Source organism: Camelus dromedarius, chromosome 11 (assembly GCF_036321535.1).
Source record: "Camelus dromedarius isolate mCamDro1 chromosome 11, mCamDro1.pat, whole genome shotgun sequence".
NCBI lineage: Eukaryota > Metazoa > Chordata > Mammalia > Artiodactyla > Camelidae > Camelus > Camelus dromedarius.
Genome location: NC_087446.1, coordinates 1,533,141 through 1,546,077, shown reverse-complemented (window position 1 = coordinate 1,546,077; position 12,937 = coordinate 1,533,141). Strand labels below are relative to the sequence as shown.

The following is a 12,937-nucleotide window of genomic DNA, read 5'->3' as shown; positions in this document are numbered from 1 at the left end:
GCGATCTCTCCACCTCTTCTCCTCCTCACTTTGTCAGTAGTGCCTCCTCATCATGTGACACTTTGAACATGAGCCGAGTGCAGATTCGGGGACCTCTGTCCTGATGATGCCCGTTGGGGTGACTGTGGGCAGAGCAGGGCTGCTGACCCATGAGCGTCGTCCGAGCGCGGTGTGAGGGGCTCCACGTGCAGAACTGAATTCCTGCAGTACCGTGGGAGGGAAGGGTGTGTTCCCAGGGTGTGAGAAGCTGTCCCCACGGTGATTCCTGGTGGCCCAGGCCACGCCCCTCCATGTCCCAGGCAGGTGCCCCGTGTTCCCTGGTCTGTTGCATGGTAACATACAGTCAGCACAGACCCCTAGAGGTCCCCTCACAGGCCGAAGCCTGGTGGCCCTTCAGGGTCTCGGTGCTGAGCCCCCCTGCTCCACACGGGGCCCACCTGGGCTGGGGCTTCTCTGTCACCGGTGGGGCCAGCGGGACTGGAGATTCTCCCCGGTCCTCACTGGCCACCTGACCACTTCTGTGAGGAGCCACCTGCCCCAGCCTCTCCAGAGAGAGGAGTTGCCCTGCCCGTCCCTCTTACAGGGGAGGGGTCTCCCAAGGCCGGGGCACCCCAGGGCCAACCTGAGAGCCTCCCCGGCAGCCGGGGGGGCGTGAGAGCTGAAGCAGCCAGCTCAGGGCGCGGCAGCCGCGCTCCCGTCTGGGCAGGCCGGACGTCACCCGGGGTCGCAGCAGCAGCAGGCTTGCCAGTGGGACCCGTCCCTCAGGGGAGCGGGGTGGGGAGCGGTTTTGCACCCCGCCTACACCCAGCATCCCAGGGAGCCATGTTAAGGCCAGGCCAATGGGGAGAGTGATGGGAAGATGGATTAGGTGCCAGACACTGGCTCCAGACCTGGGACCCTCCGTGTGCTCAGGACACGTGTGGAAGGGCCGTTGAGGCCTTCTCAAGGCCAGTGAGCACCACCCACCCCGAAAACAAGGGCTGCTGGTCACCCTGGGGCCGATCCAAACACATCCACCACGTGGCCCCCACTGGGCCTCCTGGGTGTGGCCCCCTCGCTGGTGTGGCCACACCTGCAGGCCCTGCTGGCCCCCTCGCTGCCCAGGCCGAGACCAACACTCGTGACTGCTCACGGCCACCCTCTCCACGTGTCTGTCAGTCATTCTGAGCCTGCAGTCTGTCATCCACCCTGTCAGACGTCCGCCCTGTTGGATGTCCGTGTCAGCCAGATTGAACAGCTCCCGGGACAGGGCGGGGCTGCACGGAGGGCCCAGGCCCCGCTGAGTCACCCAGGGCCTCCTCCCGCCCAGGAGGCCGCCGGGCACTGGCTGCCCAGAGCCTTCCTCTGCTGCCCCCGTCTGTGCGGAGCCGCTGGGCCTGGACCGCGCCTGCCTGAAGCCTGCCCCCCGGTGTGGAACCCGAGCAGTGACCCCTGCAATGAGTTTGCACAACTTCCCTCGGACAACTTCCCAGTCCTCGCGGGCTCATGGTCTGGGTGGTGGCGCCTTCAGCTGGGGTCCGAGCTGGGGATGTTGAGGGGCTGGTGTCCGGCGTCCAGCCTAGTCTGACTTGGGAATAAATGAAACGACAAAACTTGACTCTCAGCCCAAACGGAGGAGTGGGCGCTGCGCCTGTGAGGACGCGGGCTCCAGCGGCCCGGCCTACGGCCCGTGGGGTCCCAGGGACCAGGAGGCCCACAGGGGCGGGATGTGCATCCGGGAGCTGTCTTCCCCAGGCATTTTCGTGGTGTCCCCTCCTCAGGCCCCGGGTCCCCAGTCTTACCCCCCAGGGCATGTGATGTTACCTCTGGTTGCTGTTCGTGTAAAATCTGTAGAAACAGGAGTAATGACAGTGCTGGCCTCACAGGCGGCCGGCCAGGGCTTGGCGCAGCCCCCCTCCGCCTGAGGCTGGCCCAGCCCAGAGTCAGGGCCTCGGTGACCGGCACAGAAGCTGAGGCCAGCACTGGGCTTCTGGCCCCTGGGGCCGCCTAGGTGGTGCCTCCCCTTCCTTCCCCCAGGGCATGTCAGCTGCCTGGTGGAGCTCCCCCCGTGGCCAGTGGCTACAGAAAGCCCTGGACTTCAGCCCGGCCAGGGGCCCCTGGTGCTGGAGCCTGGAACCCCACCTCCCACCTCCAGGCCGGGCCTGAGCCCTGGCCTCCGGGGCCCTGTTCTGATGGACCCACCAGAGATACCGCTGTTCCCAGGGTGGGTCCCCACCTCCGGCTCAGCGATGAGCAGCGGGGCAGCCAGGGCAGACGCCTTCCCCTGCGTCCCAGCAGCCACGCCCCAGCCCTGCAGGTCCCGGGACAGCTGAACCCCAGGCCGGGCAAGGCTGCCTCCCGCGTCGATGACCGGGGAGGGGATGAGAAGTGACGGGCCCGACCTCTCCGGGGTGCATCCTGCTTCCCTGTCCCCAGAGGGCCGCCCTGCAGGCAGTGGGGACAGTGTCCAGGGGCAGTGCTGCTGGTCCCGTGGAATGGCGTCCCCAGGAGTATTAGGGGAAGCAGTGAGGCCGTAGGACTGGGGCTTTGCGTGATCCACCCCCGCACACCCTGCCGACGGCTGCCTTCTGGGGACAGTCTGCAGGAGGGGCTCGTCCCTGAGGGAACGTGACCATTTCCCTCTTTCTGAATTTCTCTCCATGGTGTCTGGTTTTTGTTAATCAACCACGTTGCTGGCTTTCTGCTATGAAAACCCCTCAAAATTTTGTTCCTTTCCACCTTCACGGTGGCTGCCCATCCCCCTCGCGCCCCTGGGCACATGCATGTGCACGCACCGGGGCTCCCACCCCGGGCCCTGCCTGTGGGTCCCGGCCCCCGGGGCTGGGCGGGGGCGCAGCAGCAGGGAGGCCCAGCGGCGCCCCCTCCCCGCAGGCGGATGTGGCCGGGCGTGGCTGTGTGGACCGTGGGAGCAGGTGTTGCAAAAGGGATTGTGATTTCTTGTTTGTTTTATTTTTGAAACAGTATTTTTTTTCCTTCTGGTTTTAAAAGTAATGTAAGTTGCTTGTTAAAAAAAAAACAAAACTTGGGGGAAAGAAGAGAAGAATTGTAAACCCACCATCTGGAGAGAAGGCCGGGCCGGCGTGTTTCGAGGTGGATGGACAGGTCCCTTCTGAAAGCAAGGACAGGTGGAGGCGGGCATGGGATCTGGGGCCTGGAGGGGCCGCCTGCCTCGTTCCTGTCTGGCTCTGCCCAGGGCCCTGGGGTGGCTGAGAGAACCCCAGACCTCGGGGCCCAGACTCTGCTCTGTGTGGCTCAGGCCGGCCCGGATTCACCGGCCCCGTCCAGACCATGGGGGTACCTTGCCCTCCCCCGGCCTGGAGCCTCGGCCTGGAGCCACTCAGACCCCTGGCTCTGCCTCCTCCTCCCTGAGTGCTGGCCCCCCACGTGAGGACAGGGGAGCTGGTGGCTCTCCTAGTGCAGAGGGACGTCTAGCCTGGCCCTGCTCTTGTCTGGGGGCATCAGGGGACCAGACACTCTTGAGGGGCATTGGCCTCCATCCCCAGAGCATCCGTCTCCCTAGCTGGAGACAGGGTCACCCCACCTGGACCCGGACCACCACCCCGCAGGCATCTCTCTGAGCTGGAGGGGTGTGTGGTGGGTGTGCATCCGTGTGTGTGTCCATGTATGTGTCTGTGAGACACAGAGAAAGTAGAGATGAGACAAGAGAAAAGGAGGGTGGGGAGAGGAGAGGGGGAGCCCAGCCTCTAGAAGCTTCCTGGCTGCCTCCCTCCCTCACAGCCCTGTGTCAACGCTGGGAGGAGGAGGACCCCGTGTGCAGAGAGAACCTGGAGAAGGGGGAGCCTGGCCCCACCCCAGACCTCCCCTCGCTCCTCCCGGGCCCGGGTCCCAGCTCCACTCTGAGCGCAACTGTGTCCCACGTGCGCTCAGGGCGTTAACCTGCAGTGCGGTGCCATCCCAGGCCTTGGGGTCCACCAGTGTCCTCTCTGCTCAGGGGGCGACCTGCAGCACCTGCTGGGGCCACAGTGGGCCGGCCCTGCCGCCCGAGCTCACCCTCAGCTGGGGGTGAAGGGCGGGCATGGGGGGGGCCTGGGGAGCGTCTTCCCAGGGTCCAGGCTTGGCAGCCCAGCGGGACGGCTCACCCACGGGGTCCAGGCTGCCTGCAGGCCGGGTGGACGGGGTCAGCCCTGTGGCCCAGATACCCATCGTCAGGGTGCCACTGGCCTGGTCAGGGGACACCCGGGGCCGAGATGCCAGGCAGTGAGACCTTCACAACAAGCTAGAAATCTGAGCAGCACAGAGAGATGTGTAAGTGCAGGGGGAGGCCTGCCTGGAGCTGGCTCCAAGAGGGGTCCCAGAACATCACGGGCGGTGTCCGGGACCTCAGCCCTGGTTGGAAGTGGCTGGTGTGGTCAGCCGGGCCCAGTGCCCGCCAACAGCCTGTCCTCCCGCCGCTGCCTCACCCTTGGACACAGGTCGAATGAGATCCTGTGGGTTCCCTGCCAGCTGGGTGGGCCTGGGAGCCCCAGGCTGGGGGCAGACGGACAGGAGGGACCGGCCCCTAGAAGGAGAGGTCCGCTGCATCCACAGCGAGTCCCGTGAGTTCAGAGCAGGTGATCACGTTCTAAGTGCTGTAAGAACCCGGGAACCACCCGCTGTCGAATGCACAGCCCAAGGTCAGCGGTCGGCCCCGGGGCCAGAGCAGGCGGGGCCAGGTGGAAGCCCAGACGCTGCTCAGACCAGCTGCGTCCTCTCCTTGCGCCAGAGCGTCCTCGGGGGGGGGGGGGGGGCACCCACCTGATACCTGACCCCGCGTCCAGCTGTGCGGGCTGCGGGAGCATCCGGCCCGTGGTGTGAGAGCAGCCACCAAGTGTCTCAGGACGCCGCCCCTTTCGAGTCCCCCGGGGGCCTCGGGTTTCTCTGCGCCTCTATTTTGGGCCCGTGTGCTGATGCATTGCCGCCCTACCCCCGTCCTCTCGCCCTTCACCCTGGCCGCTGGCTTCCAGGAGTCCTGGCCCTGCCCGCCTGGGCGTCCGGGCCTGCTCTCACCCGCGTTGTCACGGAGGTGGGGTGCCTGCCCTGAGGGCAGCGCCGTGCGGCCCAAGGCGGGGGCGGAGGCAGGCAGGATGGGCGTGCTTGTCTGTAAGCTCCTCCAGGGCCTGGGGACAGCTCCTGAGACCCAGCTCAGCCGGGGAGATGGTCACAGAGCAGAGACTGCGTGAAGGCCTGGGGTGAAGGCCCAGGGGGGGATCCCAGGCTGCAGAAAGCCAACCCAAAACTAGGAATGGACGGGGTGGAGGGTGAGGGCTGAAGACCCTGGAGAAGGGAAGGTCGGGGCAGCCGTGGGATCGCTGGTGTGGACGGACAGGCGGACAGGGACTGGGCTGGGCAGTCCTGCTGAGTCCCAGACGTCCTGTCAGCTGGGAATAAATGAGTGAACTGTGGTCTCCCGAGGGCGCGCAGAGCCGGGCGGGCAGCGCCCGTGGGTCCCAGTGCCGGCTCCTCCCCCGCCGGGCTTTCCCACGCTCTCAGGGGCCGGTTTCCTTCCTCCAGGTTGGTGGTGTCCCTGAGGGAGCTGTCCAGGTCCTAACCACGCTGCCTGTGAAAGCGGCCTTACTCAGAGATGGGTCTTTGCCTCTGTGGTCAAGTTGAGAGGTCACTGGGGGGCCCTAATCCAGTTTGACCAGTGGCCTCGTGAGAAGTGGGGAGACACTAGAGGAGGCCTTGTGACGACGGAGGCAGAGGTGGGACGGAGGTGGCTGCCGGGGGGAAACGCGGCCAGCGGAGCCCGGGAGGGGCAGGAGTCCCGCCCCACGTCCCCCAGACAGAACCTCGGTTTTAGACCGACAGCCTCCTGGCCGCGGGTGAAAAGTCCTGGGGTTTAGGGCCCCCGGCCTGTGGTCCCTCTTTATGGCAGCCCCAGGGCACTGACTGTCCGAGGATCTGCTCTTGGGCGTGGCCCATGGGGTGGGTCTAGAATCGTGACTCCTGGGGGACGAGGTGTCAGGCTGACAGCCGCTGCTGGTGGGGCTGCCTGGGTGAGGGGTCCACTGGGTGGAGGGCCCTCTCAGTCCCCTGCAGCAGCCCTGCCCGGCCACCCCCTTACAGATGAGGGTCCAGGGGTGCGGCGTGCCTGGGGCAGGGCTTCCCGCAGCTGGGGCGCAGAGGCCCGGACGCTGGTCAGTTAACGCAGCAGGTGCAGCCCCATGGCTGGCTGGTTGCTTCGCTGGTTAGCGGCCAGGGCTCAGGGCCCCAGGAGATGGACCTCTCCCTGCCACTGACGTCCGCAAGAGGTGTCTGGGGTCAGAGTGGGTGGCAGTGAGGGCCGAGAATAGCAGAGCGTCCCCACGTCAACCTGCAGAGCTTGAAGCAGTGGCCGGAAGGAGCGCATGCAGCTTCCTGATGGCACATCGCGGTTGGACCAGCCCGCGGACCTCTGCGTCCCACTGTGCGCGCCCGGGCCGCTCAGGTGCCTGGTCACTCGTAATCACACTCTTGTCGCCAGAGAAGCCGCCTCATTGTCTCCGACACTCCTCGTCTGCTGTGTCTGTTTATTCACTTATTTACTTACATGTCTGTTTATCTTTGCCCCGTTCTCAGCGCGGTGTATAATTTTGTGTGTAATTAGCTAGTGCGGGCTGCAGTCTGCAGCGGAAGGCTTCCGGGAGGCTGCACTGGGGCGCTGGCCCTGGGGCGGGCTCTGCTCAGTAAGGGGGGGGGGTCCCGGTGGCTGGGGGAGGAGGTGCCCGGGGCCCCCTGCTGCCCTCCGTCCTTCCTCCTACACCTGTGTGGTCCCCCTCGCGCGACGTTCACGACCGGCTCTGAGGCTGGGTTGGGGTACGGTGCACGGCTCCCTCCAAGCCCTGGGCTGGGCATGCCCCGTACCCATCACAGACACCCCCATGCCCCTTGGGTCGGGTCACGCTCAGACACAGCTTCCCCGGGGTCGAGGCAGTGTGGGCAACTCTGCACTGATGGAGCCAGGGTGGCAACTCCGTGCTTTTTGTCCAAGGCTGGGGACCTGGAAACTATGTAGGTGACAAAAGGGCAGGGCGGTCCTGTGTAGTGAGCTTCCTGGAGGACCCGGGGGGGGGCTGCCTGGAGGAGGGGGCCGGAGGTGCCAGCAGTGGTGTGGATGAGGCAGGCCACCCAGGGCTGAAGAAACGGCTGCCGGGAAGCCCGAGGGAGCTGGCTGCTGGCTCTTCCTCTGCAGGGTGGCGCTGCCACCCTCCTCCCCTGCAAATGGGGCTCCGCTCCCGTGTGCCCCTCCTGGTCCTTCCCTGGTACTGAACCGCAGCGTGCACCCCCGTCCTGTCTCCTGCCTCCCCCGCGTTGGGGTGGGAGCATTATGGGGCCGTCTCCGCAAGCTGGGTCTGGGAGGGACCCTCAGGGGCCGGGTGCCGTCTACTCTCCACACTGTGGTCCCAGGCCCGACGCGGAAGGAGGGCTGCATGTAGTGGGTGCTTACTGTTTGCTGAGGGAATGAAAGTGAGGCCGAGTGAGCGGGCCCTCCCTCTGTGTGATTCTGCAGAGGGGGCTAGCCGGCCGAGGGGCTGCCCGCGGTCCCCAGGAGCTCCGTGGCACCCGTGCTCACAGCCCGCGGATGAAGCAGGCGGCGCCAGCCGGGCTCGGGGAGGACCTCCCGCCTCCCTGGGGCAAGTGGCCAGGCTTCCGTGTCAGCGCCCTCCGTCTGCTGCTGGGGCTGCCTCCACCGTCAGTGTCAGGGCTCGGGGCTCCTTGGCGAGGCCGGCTGCGTTTTCCCTCTGCCAGGACGCGGGCCCCGTCGCGCCTCAGAGCAACGGGTGCTCTCCCGGGATCTGGGCGACACTTAGGGGATGAGGAAGCCGCTGACACTCGGAGTCTTCACTTGCGAACGAAGCCTGCCCTGTCTGCACGCTCGGCCGGTCCAGAGAGTGACCGAGGCCCGGGGCCTGCACGCCCTCAGTCCTGTGACCGGGGGGGGGGGGCCGGCACTCGGGAGCAGGGCAGTGTCCACGTGGGGCAGCAGGAGGGAGGGGCTGTCCGGGTGTAGCTGTGTGTACATGTCTGCATGGAACACGTGTACTGTGTGAGGGTCTCCGTGTGTGCCTGCATGTGGGTGTGTGTATGCAGGACACACACTGTGTGAGGGTCTCCACCTGCATCTGTGCCTCTCGGCCTTGGCGTGTTCATACCCTGTGAACACGCTGAGTCCGCCCTGTGAACCTGGGTGCGGTGTGCTCCGTGTCCATCCGTCAGGTGTGTGCATGTCTGCACCATCTATGTAGCTGTGTGTGTGTGCAACTCATGTGCACGTGTGTGCATGTGTGTGCACCAGCCTGTGGCAGACGGGAGGGGGACAGGAGACCCTGGACGGCCTGGTGTGGAGGTGGCCCGGCTCCTCACCGCTCCCAGCTCTGGGCATCTGTGGGATTCTCCCTGGCAGGGTGGCGGCCCGCACAGCCCCCAGCAGTCTGGGGAGTGGATTGGGGCTGGGCTCCCTGCCTCCAGGCCGGCCAGGGCAGAAGATACAGGCACAGCCCGGTTCCCCATCGCCCTGTTCTGTGCAGCCCCGGTTCCTGACGCGTGACCGGGGCCCTGTGTCCGTGACTCAGCCCTTCATTTCTGGGCGGGACTGAGACCAAGCGACATTTAATTCCCCGTCCACTCAGGCAGGGCCGGGGAAGCCAGGCCGCACAAACGCAGAGGTCGCTGGCCTGACCCTGCGCGCAGGCTTTTACAGGGTGTGTTCTGACAGCATCACCGGAGGGGGTCCCGCCGCCCCTCTGGTGGTGGGCACCCGCTGCGGGGCTGGGATGGCCGCCAGCTCGTCTCCGGGGCGTGTCCACTCAGCCGTGTCTGTGCCTCTGTTGCAGGTCAGCTGGCCGCCGGCACCTGTGAGATCGTGACCCTGGACCGGGACAGCAGCCAGCCACGGAGGACGATCGCCCGGCAGACAGCTCGCTGCGCATGCAGGAAGGGGCAGATCGCAGGCACCACGAGGGCCCGGCCCGCCTGCGTGGACGGTGAGAGTCAGGGCGAGCAGCCCCTCAGGGGCCGTGGAGGGGTCTGTGCGCCGGGGGTCCACCCAATACACCCCCCGGGGACATCCGCCACAGCCTCCTGGTCTGTGGGGGCCCCCAGGCAGTGTTGGCGGGTGCACTTGTGGGCTGTGTGTGTCACGTCCAGAGCTCTGTGGGCAGAGGGGACAGAGGGGACAGAGGTCGTGCCACCTGCGAGACCCCCAGGTGCGCACAGGGTTTCTTCTAAGGTACCAGCGCGGCCTGGTCTCCTTGCCCTCATGCCTGGCAGGTGTCAGGTGCCCAGGCCCCGGGCTTGGTGGCAACAGGTCCCCTGCGGGCTCCCAGGACAGCCGAGGCACCCGTGAGGTGGGCTGGTGGTGCCCTCCTGCGTGGTCACCGGGGGCCCAGCCGTCTGGTGAGTGAGGCGCGTTGCTAGCGCCCTTGCCGAGTCAGCGCTCAGGCGCCTTGCGGGGGCAGCGCCTTTGGGAAGCATCTTCAGAAACGGGATCACACGTGGCGCCTAGAGGAGGAAAGGAGCCCCTGCAGCTCCCGTCAGGGCGCCTGGCGCGGGTCTGTCCCTGGTCGGGGAGGAGACGGCGCGAGGCTCCGTGGGAGAGCGGGGCGCTGCCCAGCCAGGGCCCAGGCGGTCCAGCAGGAGACCCGGGCACCACGTGGCAGACGCAGGGTGGCCCCGCAGGAGTCTGGGGGCAGCACCGGCCAGGGGTGGGGCTGACGGGCGAGTGTGGGAGGGCGCAGGCAGTGGTGGGCGTTGGAGCCAGGCCAGAGCTCTGCCCAGCCTTGGGGCTAGAGCAAGGGGAAGACACCTCTCTTCTGGGCGGTCTGGGGGGCTCCTGTGGGCCTGGCCGGCAGCAACTGCCTGTGTCAGTCCGGGTTCTTCGGGATGGATGGCCCCAGGCCGGGTGTGCGAGGACTTGGTTCTGCAGGGGACTGGGAGCAACATGGTTACTGCCGTGCCGGTGGCCAGGTCTAAGGGATCAGCCATCCATCCCGCAGGGACAGCAGGCATGCATGGGGTCACCCAGAGCTGGATTTGAACCCTGGGTCTTCTGCTCAACCCCCCTCCCCTGCAGCCTCTGGATGGGCTCTGGGGCTCTGGCTCTCTGCTTCCAACCTGCTGCCCCCTCCGCTCTGACCTGAGACCTGGGGAGCACCACCTTGCCACCTGCGGGCTGTGCTGGTGATGGTCACCAGAGAGGTGACAGGCATGCTGAGCACAGGGCTGGGGCATGGGGAGCTCCCGGCCACTCCAGCTGGGAGAGTCGCCAGTGCCAGGGGCGGGACTGCATCTGGCGTCAGGACAGTGTCGTCCCTGCAGGGGAGCCGGGCGGGTCCCAGTGCAGCCCCCAAAGTGAGAAAGTCCCCCAAGAGAGGAATCAGCAGAGTCACGAGGCCCCTCGGGGACAGGACTGATTGTCCAGGGACCCCCGTCAGTGTCACCTATGAGCCTCTCCTCGGATAGTCCGGGGACGTGGCCAGGGCTGTGGATTTGCCTGGGGCCCAGGGCCTGGAGTGCTGGCCCCGTGGGGCCTCCAGCAGGAAAGGGGAAGTGTGGGGAGAGGGGCCCGGGGCTCCCAGCTGGAGGGAGCAGGTGCCGCCCTCCCCACTCCAAGCCCAGATGCCCTGGGCACCCCTGAGCTGAGCTGGCCACGGGCAGATCTCGGGGTGCCCAGAAGTACCCTGGAGGCCCTCGGGGCTCTGGGGCCACCCAGCCACCCCCAGGCCCTGCCGCCAGGCCCTGTGCCACCTGCCTTGTGTTGCCGGCCTGGGCTGGGAATGTCAGGGCACCAGGGAGATTGTGGGGAGGACCGGGGCCAGTGGAAGGACGGTGAGGCCGCTGGTGCCTTTTGAGGGCCTGGAAAAAGCAGGAGCACGTGCTGCGGCCGGTTTTGTCTCTAAGGACCTGTTGTCTGTCCTTGTTGAAAGCACCTGTCCCTGGGCGTCCCGTAGACGGCGTGGGTTGGGACAGCCGGGTGTGCAGCTGCCCTGAGGCTGCTCCCCCGACCCTGCAACTCCATTCTGCCCAGCGGGTCCTGGGTGGACTTGGGCCAGGGGGCGCGGCGCCTTGACCCCCAGTGAACTGAGTTCAGGTTAGCATTAGGGTCACTGCGTCCCCGTCTGCGGCTCCTGTAACTGGGAGCCTTCTGGGCTGATGCCGACAGATTCTTCCAGGACGGGGAGGGAGGGAGGCGAGGGGCCCGGGCGCAGCCGGGAGCCTTCCCCTCTGCTCATTAGCTCTGCCGGCCTGCGGGGGAGTCAGTCAGAACTGATTACTAATTGAATCTGGGCTGCTCTTCTGAAACCGTGTTCTCACCCCTCTCCTGCGAGCCTCCCCGCGCCTCAAGAGCCAGGTCCCCGAGACCCAAATTAAAACCCAGGTGTTTTCAGGGGAGGCCGCACAGATCAGTGAGCTGGCCCTTTTTTGCACAGTGGGCATTTCCAGGCTGCCATCTAATTTAATTTTTGCTTTTCTATTTTCTTGCTCTGTGTGCATAATAAGTTTCCCTGCATGTGACTGGTGTCTGCAAAAGAGAAAACTTGTGCCACGTTGGGTTGCTTGGAATTTGGTGTGAGCAGGGTTCAAGGCAGGATGGTTTATCCTGGCCCTACCGTGTTCAGGAAAAATGAGAGCTTGAAATACTAGATCACGGCTGTGTCTGTTCACATATTTATTCATTTCTTTATTAACTTATCCTTCATTCATTCACCCACTCATCCGTTCATTGATTCAGATAAGGTGTACGCTCATGGTGGAGGAGACCTGTGACACTGTAATGTACCCAGAACAGGTGGTGCTGTGGGGCTGGGGTCCAGATGGTGGGACAGGGACTCTGGGACCTCAAAGTACAGCTGTCTCTTCCTGCCCAGGATCTTGGAAAAGCTGCATCGGCAGGGGAACATTTGAACAGGGTATTGAGGGATGAAGAGGAGCTCACCAGGAAAGCATCTCTTCATGGAAGAAGGGGGCTGGTGGTGAGAGGAGGAACTCCTGGCCATGTTACGGAGCCTGAAGCCTTTCCGGCTGAACCGCTCCCCAGCTTGTATGCAGGTGGCCTAGTTCACCTGCAGAGAGTCGTTCCAACTCATAGAACCATCAGGGAAAGAGCGTCTCAAAGAAGCCCCAGCCCCATCTCTGCAAGGCTTCGTGTCCTTACACGCAGATACAGGAACAGTGCTTCACCTCCTGGCCATGCGCGTCCGGTTAGTGCCCGGCGGGCTGGACGAAGCCTTCTGCACCGGCACCGGCTGCTCTGTAAGGCTCTGAGCATCGCTCTCCACCCGCAGAATCGCGGGTGGCCCCGATGCCTCCGTGAGGACTGGAGCCCGGCCCTGAGCCTCGCCCGCCCACACGCAGCCGGAAGTCATCCGCCTGCAGGGTTCTCTCTCTGGCAGCGGCCTTTCTCTGTAAAGACAGGACCTTCCTCCCGCCTGCTGGGTTCTCGGGAACCTCTCTGGAAAGAAATCAGAGTCAAGACAGCAGCCTGGTGCCCAGGGCGGGGTGCAGGCAGTCGGGAGAGGGGAGGGTGTTTTCCGGGGCAGCACTGCCCTGGTCCCGGGGGTCGGCGAGAGCAGGAGCCTCAGGCCAGGCCCCGCAGCTTCCCCGAGATCCTTGCAGGGGATAGTGCAGGCCAATGTCCCAGCTCCGCACAGGACTAATGTCTGGCCTGGCACAGCCCCGACAGGGTCCCCTCTGTGCGTGGCTTCCAGGCTCCCTGAAGACCCTGCCAGGACCCCCCGGCTGATCCAATTGCCCCGTGGCCCCTGCTGGGAGCCCACCTGTCTCCTAGGTCACCGTGCCCTTGTGTTCCTGAGCAGGGAATAAATGCACCTGCGTCACATGCCTGCACAGTCAGCACTCATAACATGCCTTTCCCTTCCTGGGGAGCCTGGGACACAGATGGGGCCCCGGGTGTGGGGTGGACGGCACGGCTCCAGGCCTTGTGTGTGTCCCCAGCTTT

General features: G+C 65.4%; 1 protein-coding gene across 2 annotated transcripts in view; it reads left to right on the top strand.

Moving 5' to 3' along the window:
- The window catches only part of TAFA5 (TAFA chemokine like family member 5), a 167,766-nt gene that overhangs the window by 105,886 nt on the left and 48,943 nt on the right, over positions 1 to 12,937 (top strand). For both annotated transcript variants that reach the window (XM_064491352.1, XM_064491354.1), the window contains exon 2: positions 8,814 to 8,963. In XM_064491352.1, the coding sequence (XP_064347422.1) occupies positions 8,814 to 8,963 (150 nt within the window). The remainder of the gene's footprint in view (positions 1 to 8,813; positions 8,964 to 12,937) is intronic.